This window comes from Fulmarus glacialis, unplaced genomic scaffold (assembly GCF_000690835.1).
Source record: "Fulmarus glacialis isolate BGI_N327 unplaced genomic scaffold, ASM69083v1 scaffold6642, whole genome shotgun sequence".
NCBI lineage: Eukaryota > Metazoa > Chordata > Aves > Procellariiformes > Procellariidae > Fulmarus > Fulmarus glacialis.
The window spans coordinates 289-14,936 of record NW_009195840.1 but is presented as its reverse complement, the minus strand read 5'-3'; the positions used below and the strand labels follow the sequence as shown (position 1 = coordinate 14,936).

At 46.0% G+C, this 14,648-nt stretch overlaps 1 protein-coding gene across 1 annotated transcript; it reads left to right on the top strand.

The window, feature by feature from the left end:
* Positions 1-760: 760 nt before the first annotated feature.
* Positions 761-14,603, top strand: LOC104084392 (chromosome unknown open reading frame, human C9orf171; the record flags this gene model as incomplete). Its single annotated transcript, XM_009588220.1, has 3 exons — positions 761-860; positions 1,428-1,656; positions 14,501-14,603. Coding segments are annotated over 3 exons (432 nt in total), but the record flags the coding sequence as incomplete, so codon positions are not given.
* Between the last annotated feature and the right edge of the window lie 45 nt (positions 14,604-14,648).

The following is a 14,648-nucleotide window of genomic DNA, read 5'->3' as shown; positions in this document are numbered from 1 at the left end:
CCGTCTCCCTTTCAAGCAGCAATAAGGTTTCAAGACACACACATCCTGCAGTGACTTCACCATGGAGATGGGAGGGTAGAGACAAAGGGGTGAAGGGAGGTCAGTTAATCCCACAGACACCACCAGGCTGGGACACACATGGGCTGGGGAAGAGTTCATTTTAAAACTAAATAGAAATGACGTTATTGAGCTCAAGTTCTCTTCTTTTCTGTGCTATAAGCCCCAGCCTCTGCTCCCCCTTCTTCATCCCCCTTATCCTCCCCCTGCAACATGCCTTGCGTCTTGATTATTCCCAGGCAGGAGTGGTGACATGATTGTGCTTGGGGAACTTTGTGCCAGTTTTGTAGGAGGGTGCATAACTTGGAAATTCAATAACTCAAAGGAAAGTTAAGACTAGCTGCAGAGTCTCCCCAGCAGACACCATGGGTGGGCATCCCAGGCAAAGGAGAAATTAACTAAACAAGGAGACTTCAAGTCCATAATATATTGAGTCAGGATCCCTATTTCCAGCAAGGCTAGGTTGCTTTATAACTCAGGTAAAAATTTGTGTGAAATTCAGCGTCCCTCATGGCTGCAAGTTCTCCTTTTGCACTGTCACACTCTGCTTGTGTGCAGAGAGTGGGATTCAAACCTATGCCAAGTGGAGCCAGAGCCATTCCTAGTACTAGTGGCCACATTCTGTTATGAAGTTTTATTTTCAGGGGCTTTAACTTACCAAGAAAGGTCTTTATGCTTCTCCTTTAACTTTACTCTTCTGTAGGCAGAGCTGGGGAAGCCCCAGAGAAACTGCTACACCCTGCCAGGCTTTGATTTTTCATACGGACTGTACATCCACAGGACAGATGGAGGAGTCCCTGAAGGTATGACAACACCACTAAAATATAGACTTGCAACAAAGTCCTAATGCTAAAGTAGGGACTCTCCTCTGCTTTGCAGTGCTCTTCAATACTTCTTACCGAGCTGGAGGTGAACTCCAGCATTCACCCACTTTCATTAGTATCATCCAAATTGCTTGGTGACTAGTGAAGTTTTCTCTATCATACTGGAAACTTTTATAGGATCACACAAAGCCCAAGCAGAAAGGGGTACGGCACCTGCAAAGTGTGATACCTGTGGCCACTTTCATAACTTGAGAGAGCTCCTACTTTGCGCTCTCAGGGACAATTCCACTGTGAAATCAGACTTGCTGAGCAAGCCAGGGTGGAAGGTGAGAAAACAACCAATTCAGAAGGGAGATGTCCCGATATGAAATGCAGTGGGATAGGATACGAAGTTCACTCCACAGTGAAATCATGGCAAAATGCATGCAAGCCACATAAGACCCTTGTGCACGGTGCACAAACATCAGTCTGTCTTCCCAAATAGGAGTTGTCTTGAGATGCCTGATCTTTTTCTCGTTGCCTCTCGTGTTTCCTTCCTATTTCCAGCAATAGGCCACTGGAACACGGTAAAGCCCAGGACTGCTTCAGTTCCGAAGATGCCCCGAGACTTCATCACCATGAACCGTGGTGCTCTGAAGGCCGGTTATACCACAGCCCATGAATTTAATTTGTACTACAAGGCCAAAGACATTCGGCGCAAAGATGATGAATACAGTCGCTTCAAGAGAAGTCCTCCTAAAGTACCTGCAGACTTGACTTACGGCATCACAGCACGGTAAGGGGGAAGGCTTGGGCCCTTCTCTGAAAGGGATTATCCCTTCCTACCCTCAACATCTGCATCTCCCCCATATCTCAGCTAGCAGAGTCCCCAAAACCTGGACATGCTGCAACCGAGTCACAGCATCACTTCCATGTCTGATTGCACCTGTGTGTCAGATAATCAACTACCTAAACCTAATCTACGTGCCACAACACATAGAATCATAGAATCATTAAGGTTGGAAAAGACCTTTAAGATCATCAAGTCCAACCATTAACCCAACACCACCATGCCCACTAAACCATGTCCCTAAGCGCCTCATCTACATCGCCATTTCATCCCTGGCACTAAGGGCTCAGAACCTCTTAAAATGTTCAATGCCAATCCTTTAACTTAAAGTAACATGAAGAGTTGTAAGCCAGAATAATGGCCTCCCACGGTCAGAAAATCAGAGCCACAGCATTTCTACCTGTTTGCACTGGTGCAGTTAAGGATCAGTTCAAGTTCTTTATCTCACTCTCTCCCACTTGTTAGTTCATCTCCCTGCATTGGGCAGAAACTGGTAGTACAGCAGGGTGGAGACAAAGAAGCTTTTCACTGCTCTCTCTGCTTTCTTGGGCTCCTTCGCAAGGGCTGGAGGGGAGCTGGTACCTGCTGCTCCCCCAGCAACTCCTCTGGAAGGGCATAAGCCTACCTGTTCATCCCTTGCAATGCAGCAGGATGTTTAAGGCTTCACACTGAATTAGGTGTTTTGCATCGCAGCATCTTCCAAACAATTTTTATAAAGCATCCAGCACACGTGAGCCCTGCCTGAGGTTCAAATAGCTACAGCATTTAGAAGTGACCCATTTAACATCCCCCTCACATACCAGCTCCCAACTGCCTGCTGTGCTGATTTCTCAAGGGCAATTGTGCAAGAGGGAGTCTGCAGGGGAGAACATCAGCACCTTGCTTAGACTGACTTCTAGGTCCTTCTGCTGCCTGTCCTCCACGGGAGCACAAGGGAGGCTGGAGGGCATGGCAGTCCAGAAAAGCCAGTGCGAGTCCAACACAAACAAGTGCTCAAAAGCCTCTGAAAGGGGCTCCAAAGCAGCTCTGCTGCTGCTGGAGCACGGAGGGTTTTCTTGCTCTGTGCAGGTCTGGATCAGACATTAGGTTTCATTTTAAGAGCAGGATAATAATCACTACCAGCAAAATAACAGCTACAAATTCTAAAGAAAAGACATGATGAACGGCACTGTGTATTTTACATGATAGTAAATGGGCTTTGCATATGCAAATTGAATGGATTTTAAAATGGTATTTAATGACAATTTTCGTAGCAGACATTAACATTAATTGCATCAAAATGAAAATGTAGCATTAGCTTGCTGTTAGCTGCAAATGCCCCAGCTATAAAGCTTTATCTTTATCAGTATCAGCCCTCACCAATGTGACAGGGCTGCTCTGCAAATTGCAGGCAAAAGGGCTTTTATGTTGCAAAAGTATCCCCCAATGTAGACAAAAATCAACATCAATTTTGCTTTATTTCTTCATAAACGGAGGTTAAATGGCTGCTTATAAGAAGTCTAGGCACGTTTCAAAAGTTTTAAGGAAAATCTGCAGACCCCACGACAGCAGAAGTAGTGGGAAAGGGCTTTTAATTTAAAGTTATTATTGTACAACTTGCCTGCTCCTTAATAGCTATCTTTTATGCAGACTGATTGTATTTATCCCTTTACTTTAAAAGCACGTTATAGACAAAATCAAATTACTGGGATTACCAAGGAGTTGTTACAGCCATTTTGGTAAAAGTGGGAATTTAACACACTTTTCCATGACTGGCACGTTAAAGATACCAGCCTTGATGAGCACTCCCCAGCCCAAGCCTGTCCCTAGTGACAGCTGACCGGGTTCAGCAAGACCTCCCCTGTTTAAAATGACTTGGTTGTCAATGGATTTAGGTTGCTTCTGCTTTTGGACTCTAAGCTCTGTACAACTGCGTTCTTAGTGCTGGTAATTGGGAAGGCACTTGCAACTAAGATACATGCTTGTCTGGGAGCAGAACAGAACAACAGCTTACGGTCTTTTTCCATGACTCCAAGCACTTGGTTGCCTTTAGAAATGTCTACTTTGATAAACATCTCAGGTGAAGTTTTTCAACAAGAACACAGCCTGCATGTCATTCCCTAGCCCAAGGCACAGCACAGACAGTACAGCTGAGAAGGCCAGAGAGCAAAGGTGCCTTCCTGTCACACTGGAAGTTGCTGCAGCCACCCTATCTGATGATGGCAATGCTCTGGGACAATCCCCAGACCACCAATGCAAACCCTCCCAGTCTGCACCCCCAGCCCTATTGCAGCTCTTCTGCACAACTGGAACTGCAGCTAGTACCAGCACGCAGCCTCAGGGCTGGGCTGCCTCCCTGGCAACAGCAGCACAGGCAGTTATATGCCCAAAAAACTCAGCAGCTGTCACAGGAACATGTTTGTGGTCTTGCAACTGTCAGTGGGTAATGTGCAGGGGGCTTCTCAAGCCCTGGCAATGTATCTCCACCCCCTTCTCAGGCCCTGGACCACACTGCTAAAAGCTTCCGTCTCCTAAAGACACCAAGGTCAGGAGTTCTCCCCACGCTCACAAATATAAGCTCTCCTGGATCATCCCAAATAGAAACGAACACAAATGCTGTGGTTGCTATTAGTGCCTTATTAATCACACCCTGGCCCTGCTGCTCCCTCTAGCACAGCAAATCACTTATGCCTCTGCTTTCTGTGCATGGTGGACATGTGCTGCATGGAGCATTTCACAAGGCAGCGTCAGACACTGGCGTGAGCTTTCTGAAGCTTTGAGACCTCTTCCCTTTCCTGGAATATTTACCTTCAAAGGTCACCCATATCCCTCTATTAATTCCCCATGGGTGTCTTCCAGGGGAGAGAAGTTTTTTTGCTGATTCCCCCCGTTCTCTCCCTCCCTTTTCCCAGAGAAATGTTTGCTACGAATCATGTGGCCAGCTTTGTTGTGAGAGTCATAAAAAGGACATTTTTCATCTCTCCTTTTCCTGCTCTCGCTCCCTTCTCTCTCTCAGTATCAGACAGAGATTTATTCCCTCCCTGATGCCTGTGGCATTCAGAGCTGGGAGGGGTCAGGGGAGGCACTGATGGGACGATAATAGATAATACAGCAGTTCCCCAGGGTCTTGTCCAGCTCCATAGCCGATCCATCAGCAGGCAGTGCTCATGCCAAGGTCAGCGGTAACGAGGATGTGGTAGGGTCCCAGCCTCCCCCATGGGGCATCCTCCAGTCAGGCTCCCCCAATTCACGCTCCGGCTTCTGATCTCTACCAGAGCTGCCTTGTGCAAGCCACAATTTGCAAGAGAGCGCGTGTCCACTGAGCGCAGGTGCTGGGGTAACGACCACGCTACAATTGCATGCACACTCAGCTTTACCTGCCCCAGCCCCACCGCAAACAGGTCTACAGGTTTTCTTTCAAGGAAAATGCCAGTCATTGGCAATACCTCCCCTCCAGGAGCTAAACCCATCCCATCCACATGCTCCGTGCATGACACTACATAGCTGTAAGATGTGTGCGGATTAGGGTTGCTGTCCTCCTGGACCCAAGTCCTAGGTCCTTTCATTTAAAATAAACCCACAATACAGTGCTACTAGCAGGTGTGTTCAGTCCCCATAGTCTTTGTGTAGTGACCTTGTTTTACAAGCGGGAGGATGCAGGGCACTGAGTGGGCTGGGTTTTGATCATACTGGAGATCTAAAGACACAGAGGGTCTGTGAAGACCTCCAGGATCTTCACTGGTGTCAATACAGCTTGGTATTCAAGATGCATTTGGAAGCCCCAATAGCCGTCCAGACCCACATTTATCCTCCTAACCACCTTTTCTGAATTGAAGTTCACTGTAAACTGAAGTTAGCAGACATCAAACCATCATTTTTGGAACTAGAAGTATGCACAAAGATATGGATGCTGTTCACAGCTAAATTTTAGATGATCTTGATTTGCACAAAGTCACACAAGGAGTTTGAAGCCAAAACACACCAGCACAGAGTTGGTACCCCAAGCACAAGTTTTCTCCCCAGGAGCTAGCAGTGCAGAGTGCATCTTCAGCATGAACACACTGTCCAGCATTTCCAGGGCTGCTTTTAGAGAAAAGCTTTCATTTGCCTCTTAGTAGTGCAAGTTTCCTAATTCTGCATACTATGTCCCAGAACATATTCCCGGACACAAGGACCGCACAGTCATGCCATTCTCTGCCATCCTACACCTGTACCTCCTTCAAACCCTGCATGGCCATAACCCTGCCTCCCAACGTGCTGCCATCCACTTGGCAATTGGCCTGTAGGTTGGGCTGACCTTGGGTGTGCTGGCAGGATTTCCCTGGCACTCTGTCATCCCCACGTCTCCTGCCAGGTCCCCCCCTACCGTCTGCCTTCGCTTCAACTGCCCCTTTCCTGAATTTGACATCCCATTTTCCTTCTAACTTCATCTCCTCCTACCATTCCACCTCCCATTCTCTAAAATTGGTCTTAATCCTTCGGCAGCTGCTTTCACCATGTTCCTGCAGCAAACGCACCTCTCTAAAGCATTTGGTCACTGCAATCTCTCTTCTTCAAATTGTTACAATTGGTCAAGGACATCAGTTATCCAGTACCTCCTCTTTTCTTTGTATCATTTGCAATTGTCCTAATGCTCTGTTAACAATTGTCTCACTGGCCTTTAGCAGCTCAGCTGTTACCTTGGCTATCCCTGCAGCTTCCTGGCTTAACCGACTGCTCTGTCCTTAGCTTTCACCTTCCTCGAGAAGGGAGGTTTCAATGCTCATTCTTTTGCTTTGCAAGCGGCGTTTCCACCCAAAGTGTCCATGATGTTTGCACACAGCCAGAACAAAGTTTAGAAAGCTGCCCAAAAGGTGCTTAGATATTTCCAGCACCTCTTTGACATAGAGAGTGCATTGGTAGGTTCATTTTTGGGACACAAAGATCATTTCAGATCATTAATATATGGCCCTGGGAAAAAAAAGCTAATCAGCTGCAAAGATGTCAAAGAAACAATACTAAGAGCAGAGGGTGTTTCTGGAAAGAACCCACGAGGAAAAGCTGGACAGGCAAGAAAGATGAATATTACAGCAAGCCCACATCTGATTCACGATCACTGGAAGCCAAACAAGTAAAGAGAGTGTAAAGCCACAAAAATCCAAAAGATTGGGGCAAACAAAAAGTTTTAGAAAAAATAACTGAGCACTGACAAAACAAATTATAAAAACATAACATAGTGACTGGAACCCCTGTCAGGCTGAAGGCACCAGAAAAATGCAACCAAGTTAAAAAATACAGGACTCTCATCAGTTCAGATAATTGCATATCCTATCTAGTTTCACAGCAAAAGGCACTTTGTGTCTCTGCCACCATTCTCACGTTGCTAAGATAAGAATTTCTATTTCAAGAATCATTTTCTTCTACTGGAGATATTCAAGCTGAGTATGTGCTCGCATCGCTGTGTGAACATTAGCTACCGCAGAGCTCCCAGCCGCATCCGCCTGGATTGTGCTGCCTTGTGCCCAGGTGGCTGCAGCATCTGCTTGGGCAGAAAGACCTGTTACCCCTTCAGAAAGTCCTGAGCGCACCATGAAGATACTGGTTCTCCTTCAGTGTAGTTATTTAGTGCAATATAACAGTTTGACTACTTCAGGCTCCTGGATTAAGAGAAAATAAACAGCCAAGTCATGGTTTGCATAAGGTTCAGGTCCTGCACATCAGCCACAGAGCTGGGGAAAAAAAAAAAAGATGTAAAGAATAGAGATTTAGATCCCTTATTACCAATTGCATTACATTGAATAGGAAAGTAATTTACTCTCTCTCACAGACTGGCTGTTGTCTGTGGGTTTATCTCCATTGATTACAGCTGGCCAAAAAATTTCTACCAAAACTTTTACCTAAAACTACTTCTTGCCACAAGTGGAATTTTTCCCTTGCAAACTTCTGCTTTTACAGTCAATGAAAACCTGGGTTGGGGGAAATAACCACAGAATCCTTTTTGTGAAAGCAAAGCTTTTCAGCCCTCAATGACATCTTTTCCTTTCAAATGAAGTAATGTTCCCACCCAGCCAGAGAGATTCAAGCATGGGATGGAGGTCAAGGGGAAGACCTTGCCCTTTGATTTGTTTTGCTCAGCGTTGTGGGGGTTTTTCTTGGTTTTTTTTACTCATCAGGATGTTTTGCATTTGTTGATGCTGCAGACTGAGCACTGTTCACTCTCAGCCACGGATTGAGACCTCCAGGCAGAATAGCTCTGTCCCATAATCACATCCCACCTGAGTTTCTCAGAGGGTAACAGCAGATTTCCAGTCAGTAGACAAGTGTGTTGAAAACAAATCTAAATAATCTTCAATTAAGTCAGCCAAAGGGTATCTCAAACCCCAAAATCAATGCTAATGCATAAATGCCAGCTTGTGAAGCTAGGTATTTAACGGGTAAGAGCTGGCTTGGTATCTTCACTGCAAGACACATGTTTCCATGTGTGCATTTAGGACCGTTACGAGTACACATCTCACTGGGCCTGGGAGGGAATAGTAAAGCAAATTGGTGCTCTTGTAACCATGTGTACTCCTAAGTACAGCTATGAGCATCTGATAAATCTTTTAAAGTGCATGTTTACAATGGATTTTATTCTTTTTACTGTTCTATACATACGAGCCCTCTGAGCAAAATAACAGATCCTCTGACACTTAGAAGAAGCCACTGCCTCATTGGCTGCCCACAGTGAAATAATATATATTGTTATTTCCTCATCCAAATTACAAAGATTGTAAAGAAGCTTCAGAAAGTCAGACTAATCAGTGCTTCAACAGCACAGATCCTGCAGCTGCCATGCGGGTGAAAGACCCCCTATTTCAACTGAGAGTTTTGCCAGCCCAAAGACTGCAAAAAAAAATTGGTCCCCGAGTGTTTTCTACTGATTTTTCTCTTGTTATTTTCTTCAATGGTTAATGGAAAGTGAGGACAAGTGGAGATCATTTAAAAATGATCTTTCAGGCCTCTCCATGGGTTTATTGCCAGGACCTGTTTAGAGGACCATAAAGCTGAAAGGGGCCTATAACTTTACTGTATAGTCCACAAGCTTCTTAGGAAAATGAAGAGCCTTTACATTCACACCCTGCTTGTTTTGCCATCTCTCCTTCTCTTTACAAACACACCCACACGCGTGTGCAGCGACTGCCGGAGCCGCTAATTGAATTCACTCTTGTGAAAGCATTAACAAATTGTAAGTGACCTTTTATACAAATTTCAAAGTCAAGAATTCACCACTAACTGCACATCCCTCTTCTGCCATTCACTGTTGTGCAAAACCCACAAACAATTAAAAGAAATAACGAAGAGCCCAGCGGCCCTCTTTCCTAATTAGCTGCAGGAGGCAATGCTTGGGATTGTGGCTAAGTGCTTCAATTACCTCGGCCCTCCTCGCTGCCCTTGTTAGAAGAGACAGGTCCACTGGCCAAAGGGGAACAATTAAGGCAAGGCAGAGCCAGGCAGTTTGCAGGGGGATGCCGGGGCATCTCGCACAAGGGCCAGAGCTGTAATCATTTTTTCCTGCTGGGCTACACAGAGACAAATTAATGGTAGATAGATTGCTAGCTCCAGCCCATCAGTAACAAGGGAGGAAGGGAGGCAATATAGCAGTACAAGGGAGCTGTAATCAGAGTCTTCCTATGCTATCAGCCCCCTTTCAGGGCAGAGGGACCTGAGCATTAATGCCTTACTGTTGCCTGCATTGGCAGTACCCCAAGGCCCCGAGCAGAGTCACAGGCCCCAGCTTGTGCTTTATTTGCTGAAGATAATCTGCACTGGCTGCACCGAAGAGCCCCATGCTCCAGACATGCTGGAAACCAAACTGGTTCCCAATACGAAACCAACCTGAGGTGGTGGGAGCTGGTTTGGCTGCCCCAGCCACAAGCCAGGGGAAGCTCTCTATATGGACACTACTGCCACAGGACAAATCCTTCCCATCGCGAAGTACACAAGAAAGGAATACAAAGGTGGTGCCCCCTACGGCTGTCTCCCCCATGGACTGAAGACCCCAAAGACGGACCCTGGCTGTGCAGCAAAAGCAGATCATCTTAGATGGAAGGATGCCACCAAGGACTTTGCTGGACTCTATGATCTTAAAGGTCTTTTCCAACCTAAATGATTCTGTGATTCTATGACTAATCCCCCCTGAAACCTCATTAACCTTTCAAGAAAGGGTTAAAGTTTCAGGATAGGCAGCGGTGTTGCAACACAGTTTTAATATCATAACTGTAAAAAGAAATTCAATTATATGATTTATCGGTTGCATAAGCACCCATGCAGGGCCAGATCCTGCTGCCACTAAGCTGCCATTGAAATTAGAGCAGTGTTTTTGGCACAGCCCAAACAGCTGCACAGCTGCCAGGGAGTCAATGCCTGTGCACATGTCCTCTGCTCCCTTGCTCCGCTCCCCACCGGAGCCCGTCCTGACCAGCAGCGGGAAGAGTGCTGCAGGAACCGTCTGCACTGGCTGGAGAGCTACCCAGAAAAATCCAAGGGCTAAAGTTTGCACTAAAATATTTACAAGCCCCTACGCCTTTGAATAATACAAGAAAAAGGCAATCACAAGTCAGGTTTTTACCCTTTCACAACACAACTTACCGACCAAATTGATTGCACCTTTTAAGCTGGTATAAACCCCCTTCTTGAGAAGAGTCCTTTGTATCCACTTTTGCCAAATAGCTCTTTTTCAGCTGATATATAAACCTCTGAAAATAAGTTTGAGGGGAGACTGACAACCTTGAAACCTCAAGAGCAGCATGGCATTGATGGGTGCCGCTCCCTGAGCCAAGTATTATAGATAGATTTTAATTTCATTTTAACAAAATAGCTATCTCCAGCAGAAGAAGCATCAAGAGCTAAATGAGGACCCGTCTTGAGCTGAATCACATTGAACAGACCTCAGCACTGTCATTGATTTTCTGGGAAGAAAAAAAATGCCTCTGGCTACTAAACCAAATTAGTAGTCACTGATGACCAATTATTTTGCCCCACTGTGAACGGAGAGGCGTACTAAAATTCCAGTTTGTCAGACCCAAGGCTCTCTTCTCAAACACCTTTCAACAAGCGTGTACCGAAAGTCCCTCAGATGGTTCTGACGCCTTCCTGTTTTTGGCAACTTCTCCTTCTCCAAAGTTTTAATGAGCTGCTGCTCTGAGGATGGTCTGCCAGAAAGGGAGCCCTTCCCAGCTCTTTGGAGCACTATTTGGCATGGCACAAATCACAGCTGTCAGAATTTATACACACGTACACAAAAACGTGTCAGCCTAATGTTTGCAAATTATAATTACCATTTCTCTTGCATGTCCCTGGTGCCTTCATTTTAGATAAATCCCAGCTCTGAGGTATCAGCTGCAAAGCACTGAAGGCTCATATTGAATAGAATAGATTTAACTAGTTTGTAGCTCATTTAAGGCCTACACTGTTCTATTTTAATATTGTTAATACTTTATTATACTTTTTAAACATTGTTTTCACAGTAAAATAGCCTATTAGGAGGCTGCAGCTTCTTTTCCAGGAGATATCTGGCAGACTAGCGTACCACATTGTATAACCAAGGTAGCAGGCGCTTGTCATTTCAGTTGAAAATAGGTCTGTACCCTGACTCTTGAAAGTAAATTGGAGAGAGACTCTATTAAAGAGACAGGAACTGTTTCAGGGATAATAGTTTTGAAAATGTGCACAGATAAATTTTAAAATATTTAGGAAATGTCAACATTAGAAGTGGCTCCAACTATCTGACTATAAAAGGAAGCAGCTGATTATTTTTTTTTTGACAATTATAAATAATTTGTTACATCCTATCAGAACTTCTTTGCCTTTCTTTTCTGTGGCAGGGTGCTTGTGCCAAAACAAGGAGATCTGAGTTATGCTGAATGAGATGGGTTTTAATACTCAGTAAGTGTTTTCAGCAGATGCTTCCTCCGTTCTCCCTACAGCATCTGCAGATAACAGCAAAATCCGCCCAGTTCAGAGGAGTGACATCTGGGCAGGGTGACAAAAGGAAACAGAACACAAGCCGTTCATTCCTGTCCTTAAGTAACACTAAGGCGAGAGGATGTTTTCCCAAAGGCTAGCTGCAAATGAGAAATACTGTCACACTGCCAAGCGGCACTGATATTGGGGCCAAAATTCCCCATCCACTCCGACGAAATCAGTGTTTGACCTACAAAGAAAAAGCTGCCTTGCTGAAATTTCTCCGGTAACCTTAGTCAAAGAAGTGTGTTACCTGATATCCCCTGCTCTTCCCCACTTTCTCAGTATTTCTCTCAAAGGAGGCAGGAAGAGCCAGACGAAGCCTCACGTCCTACAGCCCCACCAGAGCTTACATGTATAACTAAGCACACGAGTCATTCCCATCAATTTCAAAGAGGCAGTTCATGCGTGTATTATTCCAGGCATGATTCTATACTTTGCTGGATCAGGACTTAAATGCGATTAATCACACGGCAGGGAAGGATCTCTGAAGAGCATCAACCCAAATGTGTCCTTTCAAGCATTTACTTACAAGCCAGCTGTGGACTAATCAGTCATCAACTGGCTGGTCCACTGGAGATGGTAAAAGTCACCTCCATAGAGATGTGAAAACACATTCAACTACCACAAAAATCAATAACCAAACACTACGCACAAAGGCTCAATGCTTTCCTGAGTCCCTCCCTGCTATTCCTGCACACCAGGAAAGCTCCTGCCTCAGAGAGCGAAGGGACAGGCCACGGAAACAAACCCATGTGCAAAGCTCACCATGTGCTTGTACCAGGACTACCAAAATTTACACCACGCAATGAGACTGGAGACCCACCCAGACAAGACACTAGATCACAGGTTTGCCACATCTTTGATCCTTTGTAAATATTTTGCTCAGCTCTGACCAGTGTGAAATGCCAAAATGGAAGGGAAGGAGCAGGAAGAGGGGAAGACAAAGGGTAAACGTCGGTGTCCCCTTTGGCATGGGGTGTCTCCAGATAACGGTCTGGAGCAGCACAGCTGATTTGTAAGCAAAGCCTTGAAAAGCCCTGCAGCATGTGATCTATGAAACAGGAGTCTGCAGAAGGATATCTTCTCTGATATGAATGCCCCCTTGGGATGTATATTGCTGGATCACACATCCAGTATCATTAGAAAACACGACCATAGATTAGGCTGTTTTGAAGCATGTGGTGTGCAATAATTAAGTAATAAAAGTCACCACAGGGGTGAAGGAACAAGAAACAGAAGAGTTACTATTTGCATACGCGCTGCTGGCGCTCTCCATGATCAAAGATTCTCCAGACTGCTAAAAGCTACCTGCTACCGATTTGGGACCCACTCCTGCCAAAAGCCACCAAAGCACCAGCTCATTCCATGGCACATGGGCTCTCTCTGCAGAAAACCACCTTCTGGTGGAGCTGGTGACCCAGAAGCAGCCCAGCAGTTAGCCCAAGTCCCCAGTGTCTTGCAGTTGGTTTGGACAGACAGCACTGTCTTTCTGTTACAGGAGCTGCAGCTGAAGGCACTGCAGGCCACAGGTGGGAGCAGAGCTGGGGCTGATGGCTCCAAACTGTCATAGGTTGCTGCTGAGATGGGAAAAGTCCCTCCCCAGCAAGGTGTGCAAGGATAAGGACCAATAAAACTTAATCTCGAGGTCCTCCATCACCTTCAAGTGTTTGCTTCTGGGGGAAAAGAATAGCAGCACAACCACAGCAATAAGTGATACGCTGTCCTCAAGGCAAGAACCCTGCTGCTGCCACTGCCAGTTGTGCCTCCCATGGTGGCTGATGAAGTTAAAGTATCCTCACCTGCAAGGAGCAAAGCTCAACAATTTCAGGCTGCAGCTCTGCTACAAGCTGGTCAGGTTAATGCCAGCTCAAAGCACCTGAGCAGGACACTGGCCAACAAGCAACTGCCTTTTATTTTTACTATTTTTCTAGAATTATGGTCACCTGCAGCTCCTCTCTGCTGCTGTCCCCTCCTGGCCAGGATGCTCCCTGGTACCCTCTTTCAAGGGGCAAATACATCTGGTCTGTGCAGCTGAGGCACTAGACCAGGGCTCAGCAGTTCAGCTCCCCTTTCCACTGCAGACACCCGACCATCTGCATTGAGTCCATTTTTATCCCTATTCAGATTGCTTAGGACAGCACTTACTCCTCTCACCCAATCCATCATTGCATTTGTTTGCAGCTTTTTGGTGTACCACAGTAGTGATATTTTAATAGCAAAAGCAATGTTATTTTAGCAAAACACACTTTGCATCCGGTGGTTCTTCCCAGGCAGCTGCCATGGCTGTGTCAGTCTGGAGGAGACCCAGCAGGTTCTACCTTCAGCTGGTCAGAGCCAGAGCTGCTCCTCTGAGCTCCAGGGCAGCAATGCAAAGGCCCAGCTCTCTGCTTCTGGACATTGCCCCACTCAGTGCTTTCATTACCCACCACTGGGTACCAGTTGGGAAATGCTCTTCTGAAGTCATAGCAGGGCCTAAGGTTGAGCCACAGTCTGTGATGCTCCATGGTCCTTCCAACACACTGGGGCTTGAACAGAGGTGGTGGTATGGGCCCTACATGCAGAGGTATAAGTTGTGCCCATTCTGAGGAATGCCCTACCGCAATCCTGCTGCAGGTTACCAAAAGCATGTGCAGGCTGTGGTGTATTAATTGCAAATGAATGTGGGTTTGAGTCTCTCTGGAGGAAGAAAAAACCTTTCCTAGAGCAAGAATTTATTCATGTTCTCACCAGTCACACTTTCCAGGAGCAGAGATGGGCACCAGCATGGGGAGATAAAGAGAGGCATTAACCCTGGAGATTATATTGTTGTCTTTTCAATGTTTTCTAGGCCTTGCACTCCCTTTTTTGACCTCCTCCAACACAAATACAAGGAGCTGTGGATGGAGCAGCAGAGAGCACTGACAGCAGCCCAGCGAACAGAAAAGAAAAAGGTAATACTCCAGGAGTGCTTCCCCTTGCTGCGCACAGCACTGCTA